The sequence below is a fragment of the Panulirus ornatus genome, chromosome 48, assembly GCF_036320965.1.
Source record: "Panulirus ornatus isolate Po-2019 chromosome 48, ASM3632096v1, whole genome shotgun sequence".
In the NCBI taxonomy this organism is placed as follows: domain Eukaryota; kingdom Metazoa; phylum Arthropoda; class Malacostraca; order Decapoda; family Palinuridae; genus Panulirus; species Panulirus ornatus.
Genome location: NC_092271.1, coordinates 26,998,213 through 27,016,808, shown reverse-complemented (window position 1 = coordinate 27,016,808; position 18,596 = coordinate 26,998,213). Strand labels below are relative to the sequence as shown.

At 49.9% G+C, this 18,596-nt stretch overlaps 1 protein-coding gene across 5 annotated transcripts in view; it reads left to right on the top strand.

Moving 5' to 3' along the window:
- LOC139763899 (uncharacterized) overlaps positions 1 to 18,596 on the top strand; it is a 350,136-nt gene that overhangs the window by 321,924 nt on the left and 9,616 nt on the right. For all 5 annotated transcript variants that reach the window (XM_071690313.1, XM_071690316.1, XM_071690314.1 and 2 more), the window contains one exon: positions 16,241 to 18,407. In XM_071690313.1, coding sequence (XP_071546414.1) covers positions 16,241 to 18,407 — 2,167 coding nt within the window. The remainder of the gene's footprint in view (positions 1 to 16,240; positions 18,408 to 18,596) is intronic.

The window sequence follows — 18,596 nt, the reverse complement described above, 5'->3', positions numbered from 1 at the left end:
TTACTGTGTGTGGGGTTCTGTTCTCCTGTATCCCGGCTGGGTTGCTCCTCCTGCTACTGGTGCTCCTGTTACTGCTACTTAAGCTCCTGCTGCTGCTGCTGGTGCTCCTGTGACTGCTATTTAAGCTCCTCCTCTTGCCGCTGGGGGCTCCTGATGCAGCGACTTGAGTTCATTCTACTGGTAGTTTGGCTTTAGCTTTCGATAGTTGGGTTCCTGTTTATACGTCTCATTTTGCTGCTTCAGATTAGGCTCCTACTACTGTTACTGGGGTTCCTGTTGCTCCTACTGGGGTTCCTGTTGACGAAGCGACCTCTGTTGATACCGAGGCTCCTGCCGCTACTGTTATTGTTACGTAGGACTCCTCCTGCCGCTGGTGTTGCTGCTCCCCAGGGATCTTGGTACTGGCAGAGGTGTTAAGGTCCGCGGAAAGTGGTTTGGCAGACCTGGCTGTGGTATGATGTGGGTGTGGTGAGGGGTATAGAGGGTAAAAACACTCGAGCGTGATTCACTTACCATTGCAAGTACCACTGGTGTCGTGTAGTGTAGTGGGTCGGGGGGAAGGGGTGTGTACTGCAGTGGTCCAGGCGCCGTTTGTAACTCGCGTGGGGTCTCGTTGAAGGTGTGGGGCCTAAAACATGAATATTGTTAATTCACCCCTTTTTTGGAATCTCTTTAGTGTGTGTGTGTGTGTGTGTGGTGTGATGGGATGGGGGTAAACCATGTGGCCAAATAGGGAGATGCCGTAATGGGAGAGTTGCAGGAATCACTCGCCAATTTTACGTGAAGGGAACCCTTCCCCCTCCCCTCCCCTTCTCCCCCACAAAGCAGGTTCGTGGTAAACTCAGCCTTGGTAGCTTTTGTTCTTCGGTAGAAGGAAATGAGTGTGTGTGTGTGTGTGTGTGTGTGTGTGTGTGTGTGTGTGGATGATGCATTGTTTGTCAGAATTCAAGTTGTTTAAAGAAGCTTTTTTTGGAGAGTGTGGGATTACACCCCAGGAAATTTTGGGCGGGTCTACTAATTAAGACCCGATTTAGGGCTGATATTTTTTTTTCAAGTCTTGTCAGTTCGTCAGAACTGCCTAAGATGTATATAGGTGTTTATTTATCACTTATTTCCCAAGGTTTCTCCCGAGAGAACCGCACTTTGAACAAGGGAGAGGATGAATTATGAGGAGGTTCCCTCAAGTCTGTTGTTCCAGGTCAGCTCTAGTCGTTCCAGATAAACCCTGCCTGCCCGTTCCTGTAACAGAACCAGCGTGTTCCAGTTAAACCTTGCACGTTCCACTTCCACGCTGCTCGTTCCAGTTAAATCCAGCGCGTAATGGGTAACCCTTGGTCTGGGGGGGAGGGTTAGAACTGAACCCATACTGGTGGAGGGAGGTGGAGGTGCTTCGTGCATAATTGTTAAAAAGAAAAAAACAACCTCTCCTTAAGTAGCGTGGTAGTTGAACCTTACGTTTGCTACCGCTAGACACCCCCCCCCCCCCCATATAGTATAAAGGCCGGGGATTTCTTCCCCTAGTATGTGTGTATGTATGTGTGTGTGTGTGAAGGTGGGTTGGGCAGGGCGTGTCTGGTCTTAATGAAGTGTGAGAGAGAGGCGGTGGTGCATCGCCGATGGAAGCCGATCCTTCGCTGTGTGTGTGTGTGTGTGTGTGTGTGTGTGTGTTAGGTGACTTTCGTAGTTCAGTGTGACGCGTGTTACCACTAGTACTGTGTTGCATGTTGATGAGTGTTGCTGGTTCCTGTCGAGTAGTGTTGTTTACCTCTTGTGTTTCTCTCGTATGTTACAAGTTGGTTGTGTTGGGATATGATCGTTTGTGTCGCCTCTTTGATGGTGTTGACATGCCCGATGCGCCTTACGTTCGCCGAGTTTTCGTTACTTGACGTAACGCAACGTGGTGACCATAGGACCAAGTACCATCGTGTGGATGCCGGGTGCGGAGTACTCCTACCATCTTGGAGGAGGTGGTGGTGGTGGTGGTAAACTGAAGTTCTCGAGTGTCCATATGGTTGGGTTTCTTCCCTGTAAAGGTAGGAATACCTCATGTACGGACGCACGTGTTGGCTGGTCAGCCTTGACCTGATGACAGCGCCACATGCATCACGACCGAACCTCACGATCTTAACACGTCGAATGCAGGGGTGTGCGTCATAGCCCCTGAGGGAGGGGGAGGGGGGGGACTTTCAGTTCTTCAAGCTGAGGGAGGGCTCTCTCCTCTCCTCTCTCTCTCTCTCTCTCTCTCTCTCTCTCCATGTCTGTGGCTACTTCCTTTCTCCCCTGTTGCAACAGGTAGATGGGGAGTACGTGATAAGGAAGGGAGGTGCGAATGGGTTGCGTATGTTTGGCTCGGGATATTTTGGCGTGAAAGTTGATGAGTGGTGGATAGGTCGGGAGAAGGGGGGGTTGGGGAGGGGGAGGGATTTGAGAGGGGGGCCAGACCGAGCTGGGCGGGGCCTCTGGCCAGCCCTGGATAGACGGGATGTGTCAGGGGGAGAGGAAGGGGGTTGGGGAGCGAGAGAGGATGTGGGGGTGACGGATGTGCTGTGGCGGGAGTAGCGCAGCGCCAGGCATGTGTCCAGAGTGAACACAAACTAACGGGTTCACAACTTGCATGTCCACTCACCTTTGTTTTTTTTTTTCATATATATTTCCAATGCGCTCGCGCGCCACCTGTTGTGTGGTTCTGATGTGGTATTGTTGGGGGGAAGGTTGTGTTGACGGACTTGAGGTGGGGGACTGGAACTGGTATTGCTTGTGTGTTCGGGATGCTCAGAGCATTTGTCCAGGTGTTGTTCGTGTGTTACGGGATACGATGGTGAGAGTGGGGGGGAGTGACGTATTTAGGTCAGGCAGTGGCTACGTCTGGACTGTCTGTGGGGCGGGGGGGTGTACGTTACAGCGTATTGACTGGCCTCCTTAGTGTTGTAAGATGGAGGAGGAGCAGCGGGTTTGTGAATCTTGTATAGTGACTGTCGAATAATGTGTTGGGTTGCATGAGGAAAGATGGAGCCAGCGGTGTCTCAGTGGCTGGCTATATATGATACTTAAGGTATTACGTGGAAGGTTAGAAACACATCAGACTGTAAATGCAAAGATTTTTTATTTCATAACCCTATAAAACTATACATATGTATGGCTATATATAGACATAGCCATTGATAGCAAGGATGAATTGGAAAGAATCTCGTCTCTGAAAGGCCATAGACCCACTGGTCTTTTGATAACTACAGTATTGACGTAGTTTTCAGTAATAAACAAATATATCGGTAAATAAATAGATAATTCACGAGGCAAGAGAATGACATATTCCTCCACAACACTTTGCTACCCATCTATCTATTCATATATATATATATATATATATATATATATATATATATATATATATATATATATATATATATATATATATCCCTGGGCATGTGTACGTGTAGGAAGAGAGGAAAGTGATTGGTTCTCAGTGAATGTAGGTTTGCGGCAGGGGTGTGTGATGTCTCCATGGTTGTTTAATTTGTTTATGGATGGGGTTGTAAGGGAGGTAAATGCAAGAGTTTTGGAAAGAGGGGCAAGTATGAAGTCTGTTGGGGATGAGAGAGCTTGGGAAGTGAGTCAGTTGTTGTTCGCTGATGATACAGCGCTGGTGGCTGATTCATGTGAGAAACTGCAGAAGCTGGTGACTGAGTTTGGTAAAGTGTGTGGAAGAAGAAAGTTGAGAGTAAATGTGAATAAGAGCAAGGTTATTAGGTACAGTAGGGGTGAGGGTCAAGTCAATTGGGAGGTGAGTTTGTATGGAGAAAAACTGGAGGAAGTGAAGTGTTTTAGATATCTGGGAGTGGATCTGTCAGCGGATGGAACCATGGAAGCGGAAGTGGATCATAGGGTGGGGGAGGGGGCGAAAATTTTGGGAGCCTTGAAAAATGTGTGGAAGTCGAGAACATTATCTCGGAAAGCGAAAATGGGTATGTTTGAGGGAATAGTGGTTCCAACAATGTTGTATGGTTGCGAGGCGTGGGCTATGGATAGAGATGTGCGCAGGAGGATGGATGTGCTGGAAATGAGATGTTTGAGGACAATGTGTGGTGTGAGGTGGTTTGATCGAGTAAGTAACGTAAGGGTAAGAGAGATGTGTGGAAATAAAAAGAGCGTGGTTGAGAGAGCAGAAGAGGGTGTTTTGAAATGGTTTGGGCACATGGAGAGAATGAGTGAGGAGAGATTGACCAAGAGGATATATGTGTCGGAGGTGGAGGGAACGAGGAGAAGAGGGAGACCAAATTGGAGGTGGAAAGATGGAGTGAAAAAGATTTTGTGTGATCGGGGCCTGAACATGCAGGAGGGTGAAAGGAGGGCAAGGAATAGAGTGAATTGGAGTCATGTGGTATACAGGGGTTGACGTGCTGTCAGTGGATTGAATCAAGGCATGTGAAGCGTCTGGGGTAAACCATGGAAAGCTGTGTAGGTATGTATATTTGCGTGTGTGGACGTGTGTATGTACATGTGTATGGGGGGGGGGGTTGGGCCATTTCTTTCGTCTGTTTCCTTGCGCTACCTCGCAAACGCGGGAGACAGCGACAAAGTATAAAAAAAAAAAAAAAAAAAAATCCCTGGGGATAGGGAAGAAAGAATACTTCCCACGTATTCCCTGCGTGTCGTAGAAGGCGACTAAAAGGGAAGGGAGCGGGGGGCTGGAAATCTTCCCCTCTTTCTTCTTTTTTTTTTTTTTCCAAAGGAAGGAACAGAGAAGGGGGCCGGGTGAGGATGTTTCCTCAGAGGCCCAGTCCTCTGTTCTTAACGCTACCTCGCTGAGGCGGGAAATGGCGAATAGTATGAAATATATATATATATATATATATATATATATATATATATATACATATATATATATATACTGATGAGGTATGAAAATTCATGTGTACCGCAGCGGAGATGTGTGCTGATGCTGTTCTTGGCCTAGTGAAGGGAATGCAAATTAGGTGTTTGTCAGTCGCTCCTAGCCTTCCGCGTTACTAGTAGTGTTTAACCTTGTTCTTCTTCCACCCTAGAGAGTCTCCACATTTGCCTCAGTCACCTCAAGGGACTTCACGTTCTTCGCAGCTCTCAGAGAGTCTCCCAGTCCTCTAGGAGATCCACAGAGAACCTTAATTAATCCTCACGTGGTCTTGCGCTGAATGAAGCTCTCCAGCCATCCCCCACCCATCAGGTCCTCGTCTTCACACATGAACACTCCCATATCCTCCCCCTACCACCCCACTTTCCCTTCAGTAGGTTTCTGTTTCCCCCCCTACCCTTCCCTCCCTCGTATTACCCGCCAGTCTCCCCCCTCCCCACGCCTAAACCCCCAGGGTGGGGAAGATCTGGCGGCCGTCTCAACTAATTAAACAAGGTTTAAAATCTGGCCACCGCCGATTATTACAAGCCCGGCAGTTGTAGCCCTCATCCCCCAGGCATAAAAAAACCCTCTTCTCTGTTTCGAGGGTTCTTCCCGAACCCGCTGCAAATCACCTGGTTATGTGTGGCCTGCGGGGGAAGGGAAGCGGCCCGTAGCAATTTTGTAACCTTGGTGGTTGGTTGGTGTGGGTGGTCGCCCCCCGATCCCATCTGGGATCAGATGTCACACTTGAGGAAAGCTGTTAGTGCGTTTCACAAGTCCTTCCTGTGTCTTCGGGTGACCGCCAGAGGGGTTTGTAATGACCCAATTTTAATTACCCCATTTGTCCGGTCCCGGGGGAGAGAATCTGGGACTCGTTGATGCCCGTCTCGCAAACTTTCATTACTAATAACTTATGTATTTTTGTATGCTGTCTGCATTCACAGTTCCTTTATTTACTTTGTTCCATTCATAAAATGCTCTAATACTATACACTTATTTCTTTACATATCATATCAGTATTTTCATCTGTATATGGGTATCTGCCCATTTTTGAGTGTATTTCTCATGTCGGTACCAGGTGATGGGAGGTGTCACTTGGAACTCTAAGCAGAGCCAGTGCATCTGACGGGTGAGGACAAGCAAAGGTGCTTCTCCCCAGTGCGAGTCCAGGACGCAGTCTTCCCCGTGCAGGCAGCGTTGTCGATGGTCAATTGGAGATGCTTTGGATTTGATGTCACCCTGTTATATCTGACGTTTGATCGACAGTCTGTTGATGATGGGGTATGACCAGTTAGAGGAACGAGTCGCTTTCTTTGGCTATCTTGTGGACATTTTCCCTCTGTGGCTCATGTGAGGAACTTACCGCCGAGCGAGAATCCTCTCGGGTTTCACTGGCAGGTTGACATAGTGTCATTACCTGGGACCATATGCGAGGTTATATAACCCTGTCACAGAGAGCGTTTTCTAATAGGTTGTGTCAAGCAGGTGTGGGGTCGAGGTGTAGAAAGAAGCCCTACGTGTACTCTCCCACGGAGCGAGGTGTAAAAGAGAGGCAAGTGGTCGCTTGCGGGCGAGTGTAATGTCCAAGCCAACGTACTAGTCTAGCCTGAACATAATAAGAGCTATAGACTCCTGAGGACAGTGTGTAGAGGCGCTAGGTGCAGACTATCAGACGTTGTGGTGGCGTATGAGTGTAATCCCAGGCTGCGAGCGTGGAACCCACGCTGGTTCGTGGAAGAGGAATTAACGCTGGGCCAAAGTAAGTCGCAGGATTCCCACCATTGTCTGTCTCGGTGTGTGTGGCGCAGGTTTTGTCGCCCCCAGAGTGATTGGAGTGTGTCCTCTCTCACGTGGGTGGCACGTTGGCCGTCTGCCTGCCACACCGCCACCTCCACACACTTGTTGCCTGCCACACCGCCACCTCCACACACTTGCTGCCTGCCACACCGCCACCTCCACACACTTGTTGCCTGCCACACCGCCACCTCCACACACACACACACACACACTTGTTGCCTGCAACACCGCCACCTCCACACACACACACACACTTGTTGCCTGCCACACCACCACCTCCACACACACACACACACACTTGCCTGACACCATGCACAGTTGCGGCCTGCCAACCCCACGCACACTTGTGGCCTGCTAACACTAGCTAACACATGGTTTTGTTTGCTTCTGGGAGATTAATAACGTCTTATCGCTTTAGCGTTATCTCGACGTGTACGGAATATACACTTTCATAGGCCTGATGATTACCCACCATACATAAGCCTATTCATCCCCTGTCTTTTTCACTCTTGTACTATGATTAGGGCCAATAATTAGATAATTAAGCCGCATTTGATATAATTTTGTGTTTTACAATGAAAAAGAGGAACTTGCAGTATGTTGGTAATAGACCTGTTATGGGTGTCGGGAATAAGAGTCTTCTCTTTTATATATTAAAAAAAGTCTTCGCAACTTGGGTTTCTGGAGTAAAGCCGTCTTAAACGTGGGTGTCGGAAATGGGACGTCTTTGTGTACTGTGAAAATAGAGCCTACGTAACCTGGGTTTCGGAAATAAAAGAGCTGTCGCAACTTGTTCCTGTCCGTGGCGAGTCTGCTGGATCAGCCTGGTGGTGGTGGTAGGGTAGGCTGCCTCGTGGGTCAGAGAGTTCTGTGCTTGTTACATGATGAGCTGACAGCCACACACGTCTTAGGGCCGTCAGTTTAGCAGGGTCTCGCGGGTAATTGCCCTTGTAACGACAGTCCTCTCGTTATCCTTCGTTGGTGGCTGATGACTGGCAGCACGTGGAGGCTTCCTCGGCCGCCACTGTCGGTGTTACGTTGGCGTCTGGTGGCACCACACGGGACACTGTTAGTGCCACGAAGATTCCCCATCATGATTAGAGGTTTTGGTGTCGAGTCTGTGTGGCACTGTGGTGGCTTGGCAACATGCTAGTCCCGTCCATACTGTTGGCGCCATCGAACGGAAGTTTTACCACTCATGGTTACACATCCCGAGAAACCACTTGTAACAGTTATACTGGGTATGGATATGTTAATTTGCGATTCGTATTGTTTTAGGGGCCTCCCCTTTTTCTCCGCTTCCCCGTTATGTAAGATCTTCACCCTCTCTCTCTCTCTCTACCTCTCTACTTGTTTTTACCGCCCTGACCCGGCCCCGTCTCCTGGTGCGTAAATAAACCAGTGATGAGGAGTACTGGCCCGATGCGCCGTCTGCCATGGTTCACTTCACGGTATGGGCGGTGGGCGGCGAGCGGTCTGGCGTGGGCAGCAGTGCGGTGTTCGAGGTGGTGCGGGTGTTTCTGATGGTGTGGGCGGTGTGACCTGGTCCTGACCGGTCTTGTGAAATGGTCTTGGTTCTAGCTCGTAGGATACCGTAGCAACCCTGTAGTGGTGTTGCAGTGGTAAGGGCTTTCCGGTGCTCGATGTCTATGGTACGCACTAGGTCTCCTAGGGCAAGACAGATGTGGTGGACCAGAGTAAGTGTATCCATATTTCGTTTTCTTCTGATGGATATGACTTACACCACTGATGTAACAGCTGTGAATGTAGACTTCTACACAGGTGTTACCAGTACAGACATTACCGGTGAGTTTCATGAAACGCTTAGGGAACTTGGCATTTGGTTTACAAAGTAAACAACGAACTGGTGTGAAGAGAGGTGTTTGCAGATGAAACTCCTAAAAGAATAGTCTACACACAATTGTCACAGAAATTGACGATTAGTATGTGGTACTAATGATGGTAGCCTTAACCCTCACCCCCGCAATTCCTCCTTACCCCACACTCCCTCCCACTCACCCACGCCTTCCGTCACTGCTGCTCTGCAGATGGAGTGCGTCCGGTTAAGCGTGTGTGTGTGTGTGTGTGTGGAGGAGCAGCCACGCGGATGAAACACTATCCTGTAGCGAGCTGGTAGGGTGATGTGGAGTCTGGGGTATAGGGAGTAGGGTAAAGCTGGGTGGGATATACGCACGCAGGGTGTGAGAGGTATGAGAGCCGGGGCAAGGATGGGAGAGTGGCATGGGTGAGAGGAATTGTCTTAAGTGGCAAAGGTGAGAGGAAGAGTTATGTGAGAGTCGTATGGGTGAGAGTAACACAACGTGTGACGGTGGTATGGGGGAGGGGAGGAGAGTTTGACAGTAGTATGGGGGAGTGTGGAGAGTGTGTCAATGATTAGGGGGGAGGATGTGACTCATTTTGGTGGGTTAGGGGTAGGGGAAAGGATGGTACTCTCGTGGGGTGGGGTAGGACGCCTGGGAAGTCCTGCAGGAGAGATCCTGTTAGCCAGTAGCGCAGACATCATTATACTGTGTTTATGGTGGTGATAAGCATACCATAGTAATGATGATAAGGAATAATGAGTTTGTATGACGAGTGTGGCAGTTAACTTTTTTTTTTTCCTCGGCTCTCTGAGCGCGATCGTACAACCCTTGTGAGCACGACTTTATGACCATTGATCACGGCCGTATGACTTGTGATGGCCAGGCCTTCGGGTCAGGTCAGAAAGCCAAGCCAACGTATTCAGGTGGTTCTCCCGCCCATGTTTGGATGTTTTAAAGTGTGTATACTTTTCAGCTGTGAACTGCTTGGTTGCAGCTCAGTTCTCCGAGTAGTACTCGTCTCTCTAGATTAATAAATATTTCAGGAAGTGTTAAGTCTATTTACGCGGATGAGCTCAGATAAGTTTTCACTCGACTGAAAGAGAAAGTATGAAATATGAGGAGTTTCTCTCCGATGGTCGTGAGTCTGGCCTACGCAGCTGCTTCCACGGGCTGTAATAACGGGTACTGAATGATATCTCACTGTTTATAGTATGAAGGGGAATTTCGTCTCCAGCGGATGAAAAGGAGCAGTTTCCTGTTCCTTTGTCTTCAGCTGACTGAAGACTGACCCCACTCTTGCCTGAGGTGGGATATGGGGCGAGGCAGGAGGAGCGGGAGCAACAACAACAAACAAGAGAGGCTGGCTGGCTGGCATCAGGCAGGGGAGGCCACGTGTGTACGGAGATTTACGTTCCATAAGCGACGATGTCTGCCCAGCGGTGGGCCAAACCTGGACCGCTGGTGGCTCTCCAAGGCCGGCGTGACTCCTGCTGCGGTAGTGCGTCCGATTCGGTGAATGACGATTTGAGTGGCAGCGACTGATTATTATTATTATTAGTTCCTCAATCAGTAGTACAGATTATTTTTCCCCCTCCCCTGGTATTTCTACGATGCCTGGTGTGTGATGAACTTCAGAGAGACGGATTCCACTACTTTTGAGATTGCTCGAGAGAACGGAGCAATGAAGGATCTCAAGGACTCGCCTCCTCGATAGAGATTGGCAAATTCTCCCAGTGCCTCACCATCCCTCACCTCCTCCTCCTCCTCCCAGACCAGAAGACCCGAGGGACCCCATGACTAAGCTGGGCCCGGCGGCGGAGCTCCCGCTATGCTCCAAAGTCAACACTTTTTACACCCAGCGACACTTTTTATCGTGACAAACGTTGCCCAGCTCTGCTCTGCTGGCGGGTCGTGTTGATCCCCCGTCTGCCGTCATGATGAACCCGTCTGCTGGCTGCAGCGGCATGTTTACCCTGAGCAGTGCACTTGATGCAAGCGATTTCGTGATTGGAATATTTTTCTTTGGGTAGGGTGGAATGTCAAGTGTCTGAAGGTCTTTGGAAGTTGACCATATGTTTTGGTATTAACTTCCACACTAGAAGGACATAAATAAATACGGGATATGCTTGACAGTTTGTTCCTTGGACATCCTGTACCTTTGGGCGAGAGTTGCTCTCTCTCAGCATGGTTTAAGGTTGGTAGGTATGGTTTTAAACTGAACGAAGGGTGGTTTTTAAGGTGTGATGAAACGTGTCGCCCATCTTCAAGGGCTGTATTCTTCACCCCCCAACCCCTCCCTTCCAACGACTCTTTGTCTCCATAAGCAATCATCTCCCTCCTCCACCACCAGCACGACTCGTTCCTATCTCCACCACCGTCCCCATGCCACCACCACTACCACCACAACTTCACCACACTGTGGTACATAGCTTCCCTCCCATACCCCACCCCCCTGCCACCACCACCGAACACCCTCCCTCCAGCCCGCCCTTCACCGGGGTTGCAGCCAGGGTCAGGTGTACCCCAGACAGTTCATAAGAGAATCGATAATGATAATGGGTAGGATAATTCACGGATGTTTTTGCTCTTTTGTTCGCTATTATTCTCCCTCGGGTCGGTTCATCACCTGGAGTTTTTTTCCACCCACACAGAGCTGCGGCGAGCACTCGTTTGTGCTTTCGCTTTTACTCGTCTGTGCTTAAGCCTCTCTTCTCTGGACCTGTCATCCCGCAAGCTGCTGTTTTGAGGAGCATAGCACGCCCGCATTATTCACCGTACTTCCTCACTCTTCATCATCAGGAGTTCAGAGATCACGGGTTCCCCTCGTTACCGCCGCTGCTGACCCTATTGATCACTCGTTGGTAGACCCATGGTGTTGACTGGGCGCCAAGTTTACGAGTGTTGTTGTGAAAGACTCATGGTGTTGGTAGCATAGTAGTGATGGTTGTGGTTTCAAGTCGTTGGGTGATCGTTGTAAGGTCCCTGGCTGGCTAGTTGGTTGGTTGGCTGGATCGTGACGTTGTCTTCCACACCAGTGTATGGCAATGATCACCCCTGCCAACCCTTCTCTGCCTCTCTCTCTCTCCCTCTTCTTTCCACAGGACCGTCGACTGGTTGCAGAACACACGTCCTGTAAATATTAATATATTATTCTACTACGTTTTAAAATAAAATGTACAAGGTGTACATGTAAGTACCTTCATTTCCATGTGTGTGCCATTTAAAGATGTTTGTTTACTCATTGTTGCCTGGCATGGGTTTTGGGGGGTCTTGTCTCTTAAACCTTAATAATCTCCCTACAGCTCTGTATCGGACAAATGCACTCCTGTGGTCCTATCGTCACAATATATATATATATATATATATATATATATATATATATATATATATATATATATATATATATATATATTAGGGGGATTCGGGTATAATATCTGCAGAGATGGTGTAATTGAGGGGAGACGAGGGTGTATGATGAGGCTGGGGAGGGGCCCGGGTGATCATTATCACCATTACGGGAGCACCCGGACCTCGGGTTATTAATTACGACATAATAACAGGAGGGGATCCTCTCTAGGTCACTCCACCTACCGATGACTACGGCAGGCAGGTGCTGGCTGGCCTCGCCCACCACTCTCTCTCTCTCTCTCTCTCTCTCTCTCTCTCTCTCTCTCTCTCTCTCTCTCTCCAGCTACAGCAGGAGACCCACTGACTAGTTTGATGACAAGTAAGGAACCTGTGTGTTGTACTATCTGGAGCCTTGAGCATGTTTTCTTTCCCAGATGAAACTTGAGAAATCCCTCAGTGACAAAGACAGGTTCCGAGGTACCTAAGTGATACAGACGAAGATGAGCCGTTCATATATCTCTTCCGTGTGATTGAGGGGACATTTTTGAATCCCAACCGATGAAGGCAATGAATGAGAAGTAACAACTGAGGGGTATTGCGCGAAACCAAAGCCGCTGTCGTTGACTCAACCACGCGAAATCGGACACCGCCTCCGTAACCCCAGTCAGCCCCCCCCCCGACCCACCCACCTTTCGGAGCTTTGAACGTAGTCTGGTTTGTAGATGACCTTTTAATCTCCCTTCTTCGCCGGCGGGGAGGCATTTCTTCCTCCTCTAGCTAGTAGCTTTCGCCCTTGCCCGTTCTTCCTATGTTGACTTTAGGGGATGGTTGTAGCAGGAGGTGAATGAAAGGAGAGGCTTGGTTTGGACACGCACACCTCCATTTGAGAGAGAGAGAGAGAGAGAGAGAGAGAGAGAGAGAGAGAGAGAGAGAGAGAGAGAGAGAGTGGGGGAGGGGATGGGACATTGAGTGACACATGGCTGGCCTTCTCCCGTCGCCTGCAGATGGAACGTAGAACGCCTTTCTTTTTTTTTTTTCGTGAACGTGTGTGAAGAAAGTCGTGTTGTGTTGTGGCTGACGGCTATGATAATAGCCCCGGACGACGAGTTTCATCTGAAAATGGGTGTTTTGGTAGGACATAGGGGATGGGTGGGGGAGGGGGTGAGTGTACACTTGGTATACATAATGTACGCGCTGGTGTGGAGCGAGTATGTTGGTTGTTTGTATACATAAACCGTTGATCAGGTGTAGTGGTGAAGCGTCAACTCCCTTACTGTTCACGTCGATGTATAGGTGTGTGTGTGTGTGTGTATGTATGTATGTATGTGTGTGTGTGCGTAAGTACGAGTGCGCGTTCATGGAGCGTAACACTTGCAAATTTGTATTCATGCGGCCCAAGGTGAACGTGATGTGTGTGTGCGTGTGTGTGTGTGTGGATTGGGGAGGGTGTTACAGGAAGCGAGGGGCACCGGTAACCAGGCATGAGGGGCTGGGGGGGGGGGGGAATCTACTGAGGTAGTTATAACAAGTTCGCTGCTTCATTAAACCCAAAGTGTAGTTCGAAGCTGTGCTAGATTTTATTATTGTGGTCTTGTGTCTCGCCGAGATCTTGATGCATATCCAGATTCATCAAATCATCGTAACCAATGGGGTAATTCTTGTTACTTTTACTCCCCATTGTGGGTTGGAACCCCTTTTGTTTTCTATTGCCCTTGGAATCCAGCGTTCAGAGAGGCCCTTAGAATTAGCCCCTTAACGTCCAAGCCCTTCACCCTCAGGTGTAGTCGAGGAGTTTTGCCTGGGCTTTGCGTCACATCCATGTGGATATGGAACGCTTGATCGACCAAGCTGTGAGACTTCGTCCGTCGCATGCTAAGCTGTACCTCGTCTTAAGGAGAGCTCCAGTTCTTCCCCGGCTCTTGGGTGTGTGGTTCATGCCCGCCCTGCTGTCTAACGCTTACATGGACCTAGTACGTTCCGACTACGAATCTGAGGAGCCCGCCAGACAGCTCCTCCTCCCCCACCACCCAATATAAACCTGATTCTTATCGGCCATGACTTTATGATTGGCTGATTAAAAGTGCCGTCGATGGAACGAGCAGATTAAATTATTCATTCTCGCCCCACGCCGTAAAGCATGACACGGTCTTGTGGGGGTGCTGCTGGCTCAAGGTGGGATGCCCAGGCCGGGGTTCCGCCGAGGGTAAGGTCTCCTCTCACTCATGCCAGGCACCAGATGGGACATGCTTCGTCCTTATGTGGATGAAAAAAAAATAATACCTTCGAGGCTGATGGTAATTACCTCCTGGTCTGTCGAAATTCGAGACCTGATATGATGTAATGTTACGTGTGAACGTTTTGCCATGTGGAGTGCTTTGATGCTGATCGGCTTCAGTATGCAGAGGCCTTGGTAGTTTAACCGTAAGGGACGATTTAGCATGGTGTTGATGACTTCATGGGGGGGGGGTGGAGTGTGTCGTCCCCAACATTGTCTATAGTGAGACGAGCTTTGGCCACACGGTTTGCTAACTTAAGAACGTCCCGGACCAAACTTTTGAGCTGTTACCGCCTTAAGCCAGCATGTCCATGGCCGGAGCCAGCCAACCATTGCCGCCAGGAGACAGTTTATCCTTGGTAGCTCGACCAAAACAAGTGTGTGTGTGTGTGTGTGTGTGTGTGTGTGTGTGTGTGTAGAGCAGGTGGCGCGCGGTGTGGCCTCTCGCTGGCCCGCTGTCTCCTAAGGCAGCCTGGACCACTCGTCTGACCAGCCGAGCTGCTGCTGTGATCTTATCCAGCGGTCCGCGGCGCCCCTCGGGCCACGCACCGTTTGGCTCCTAACTGGGAGGAGTGTTGGTGTTGGGAAGAGAGAGAGAGAGAGAGAGAGAGAGAGAGAGAGAGAGAGAGAGAGAGAGAGAGAGAGAGAGAGACTACACATCAGAATTCCTTTTACTTGCGTTGACGGTTTTTCTGTGGACAGATCAAGTGGAATGTACTTGGAATTTTCCATAGGGATTCGGAGGTGAGGCGTGTAACGTTCGGGGCGTTTCTTTTTCTCCTGACTAATTGCCCGGTGATCAGAAAGGTCTCGGGAGTTGATGAAGGGCAGCCTTGACTTTGTGTTGTATTACGTCTAACAGCTAGGTGTCTGGGTCATTAAATCAGGCTGCTGATTACAACTGCCTGGGGAAGAGGGTGTAATTGCCAGTGTTTTGCTGGTATAGACCGTTGAGTTATGAAGACGCTCATGGAACTAGTTTATGATGCCGTCTCACTTGGCCCTACTGATGCAAGGGTATTGCTGCTGCCTCGGACAGTATCCCGAATAACAATTTCATTATCTTTTTTTTTTCCCGTGGATAAAATCGTAAATATGTTTACATACACCTAGGGGGGCTTTCTTGTTGTATGTCCTTGATCGACAAGTTCAGTTTATGTGGATAGAGAACAGCTTCATCGTCATGTTGCTGTACAAGGATGAGGATTGGTGTTAGAAGGATAGTTACGTAAAGGTGGGTGGGTGAGGGGGAGGAGTGCGTGCGTATGTGTGTGTGTGGTTGGGGAGAGAGAGAGGGTGGCCTGGCTGGCTGGAGGCTGTGGTGGCCAGCCAGCCAGCCAGCCAGCAGCCACACTGCTGATGGCTGCAGCAGCTGACGTCCCGCGTCTCATATCACGTGTTATTTCAATCTGCATATCTCGGGTAATTCCGACACACTACGACGGCTCGTAGACTCCACCATTCTCGTGGTCTAGAAAGTGTATGTGTGTGGCTGTGGTTGGGATACCTCGTTTTATGATGAACCTGGAGAAATGCCCTTAATAAGAACCCAAGACGCGGGCGCGTGTGTGTGTGTGTAGTGGAGCTGTCGCCAACTGTAGACTGTGGAGGAGGAACGGTACCTGGCGGAGGTGCAATGGTGGAGGGATGGAGGTCTCAGTGGTGGTGGTGGGTGGTGGGGCACAACCCGGGCAGCGGGCAGGGCCACTGACCCCTCCAACACCCCCCAACACCTCCCAACCCCAATTCCTCTGATGCTCTCCCACTGCCACACACACATTCTCAAGGAGGCTACGCAGACCTATAAACACACACACACACACACACACACACACACACACACACACTCACACGACTACCCTGTTTTGTTATTTGAGGTCACTTACCCTAAGAGTGGGTGTTGCTGAAGGATATGGGAGTGTCCTACCCAGTGCGTAATGGCTAGGAGACATGCTAGGGTTAGTAGTATGGTCTGAGTTTTTTAAAACGTCAGGTTCGACTCGCCTACAAACTGAGTCGTTGGTCTCCTGCTGATGCATACTGTAGTGTTAATTGACGACAACGTAGTATTTTGATGGACGTAATTGATGAATGAAGTTGATTAACGTGTGTACCTCTTCCTTGCAGGATCCTCCCGCCATGAATCTGGACTTCTTCGAGGCTCTGCTGGCCGACATGCAGCAGAACCTACCACAAGGCACCTACGACGATGTAGATGACGATGATGACGAGGATTACGAGGATGACGACGACGACGACGACGACGATGATTACGAGTATGGCGGTGGCCACGAGCACAACATCCACACCATGGCCAACCCCTACGGTGGTGGGGGCGGCGGCGAAGGAGGTGGAGACATGGGGGGCGTGCCCCTGCCCACCATGCAGACTATGAGCATACTGCAAGGGCTTCTCAACATAAACCCCGCCGCTCTCCCCGGTGGCGTTCCCGTCCCCGATATGGGAGGAGGCATGGGTGGACCCATGAACTCTGGGATACCCGGCATGGGGGCCTTGATGGATGGTGGCGCGGGAAGTTTTCTTTCCAACATGCCGTCCTTCCTCCCTACCATGAACCCTGAAATGGCTGGGTCGCTAGCTGGGGCCTTCGCTGGAGGCATGAACGCCCTTATGGATGGTCTTGCACAAGGTGGGGGTGGTGGAAACGGTGTCACCATCAATGAATATGATGACGATGACCTCTTGTCTGATGAAGAGGACGAGGAAGACGACGACGATGATGATGACGAGCTGGACGACAGGACTGGCATGGGCACAGTGGCTGCAACTGCCGCGGGTGCCGCAGCTGTCGGTGCTGTGGGTGGCCTCATGGCCTCTGGGATCCTTGGATCTTCTCACCCACCTGCTCATGGTCCAAGCCCTGGACACATCCAACATCCTGATCTTCAGCATCCTGGGCATCCATCACTTCCTGGACATGGTGCAAACCCAGGACACCCAGGTTCAATAGGTTTTGCACCCAGCTTTATGCCGGCAGATATGTTAAGTCCGCCTCCCAACAATGCACAGATTCCCCATGGTATGTCACCAGCACCACCCATGCACCACACGAACATGGCTCCTAGCATTAGTGGTGGCTCTGTGAGAAGCGTAGATCCCTTAGCAGGAGTGCCCATGGGCATAGCAGGTATAGCAGCTGGCGCAAGTATGCTGGCACCTGTTGTTGGTAGTCTTCTGGCCTCCAGTGATAAGCCCGTAGCCAAACTGGACAACTCTGATGCGTCTAGCGTAACCCTTGTTGGTGATGATTCTTTGAACACCCCCAGCAAGACCCCACAACCAGCAGACCTCGACGAGACTGATGAGGCTGCAGTGACTTTGGAGAAGACACACATCACAAAGCCTGAGAAGGAGGAACCTAAGCCAGTTGCAGACGCCAAACCTGCAGCCACTCCTAAGGAAGAAGCTCCAAAGGAGAAAACTGAAGAAGATAAAGGTAAAGAGGATAAGACTGAGAAATCTGAGGAGGATACTCCAAAGCCTACCAGAGTGCCCACACCCAAGGATGAATTAGAAGACGACAAGGCAAGTGTAGGTTCCGACTCCGTCCCAGGTTCTGAGGAAGCTGGTGATGGCAAATCTGACACCGAGAGTGTCAGGAAGAAGACTCCTTCACCTGTCCTTGTTGACAAGTTGGGCAGACTCAGTCCTACCGGAAGCGAATCCACGCCTGTATTAGAGTCTGCCAGCTGTGCCTCCATCACTGACCTGGCTAGTGCAACAGAGTCCATGCGGGACTCTGACACTGACAATCATTCAGATGCTCATAATGTAACAGCCAACCTCTCTGACCTAGACAATGACATCCATGAGGCCCAACCTAAAGTTCGAGCTCCTTCACAGTATGCTGTAGGACCTCTTCCTATCGTCATCGAGAAGCCAACATTTGGCTGGCAGTCCATGGTCGGTCTAGATACAGCCAAGGATGCGCTAAAGAAACTGTTCCTGAGCGAAGCTTTCCCAGAAGTGTACGAGGGTACTCAAGGCACCTGCAAAGGGGTGCTACTCTTTGGCCCATCAGGCTCGGGAAAGACTTGCCTGGCACGAGCCCTTGCTAAAGAAGCGAATGATGCCATTCTAATCGGCATTTCTACAGGTTATCTGGTGGCACAGGCTCCCCTTGAAGCAACCAAGATAGTGCGGTACCTGTTTGATCATGCTCGCATGAAGAGTCCTGCAGTCATACTCTTTGACGAAATTGATGCCTTGTGTTATGACAGGTCGAGCGAGACGGCACTGCGAGCAAAAACTGAACTGTTCGTCCAGATCAGAGGTGAGGCTTCATTTAGAACGAACTAACACACGCAGTCCCTTGTTTATATGTTAAAGTGGAAAACTTTTGTTGGATTTTTTTTCAGTTGTAAAATGTTGTGAAAGTCATTTTCAAAAGTTAACAGTTAAAGAGGACTTGTTCATATTAAACTGGCTTTCATTACAAGTGAAGTTAGACAGCGTCTTGAAA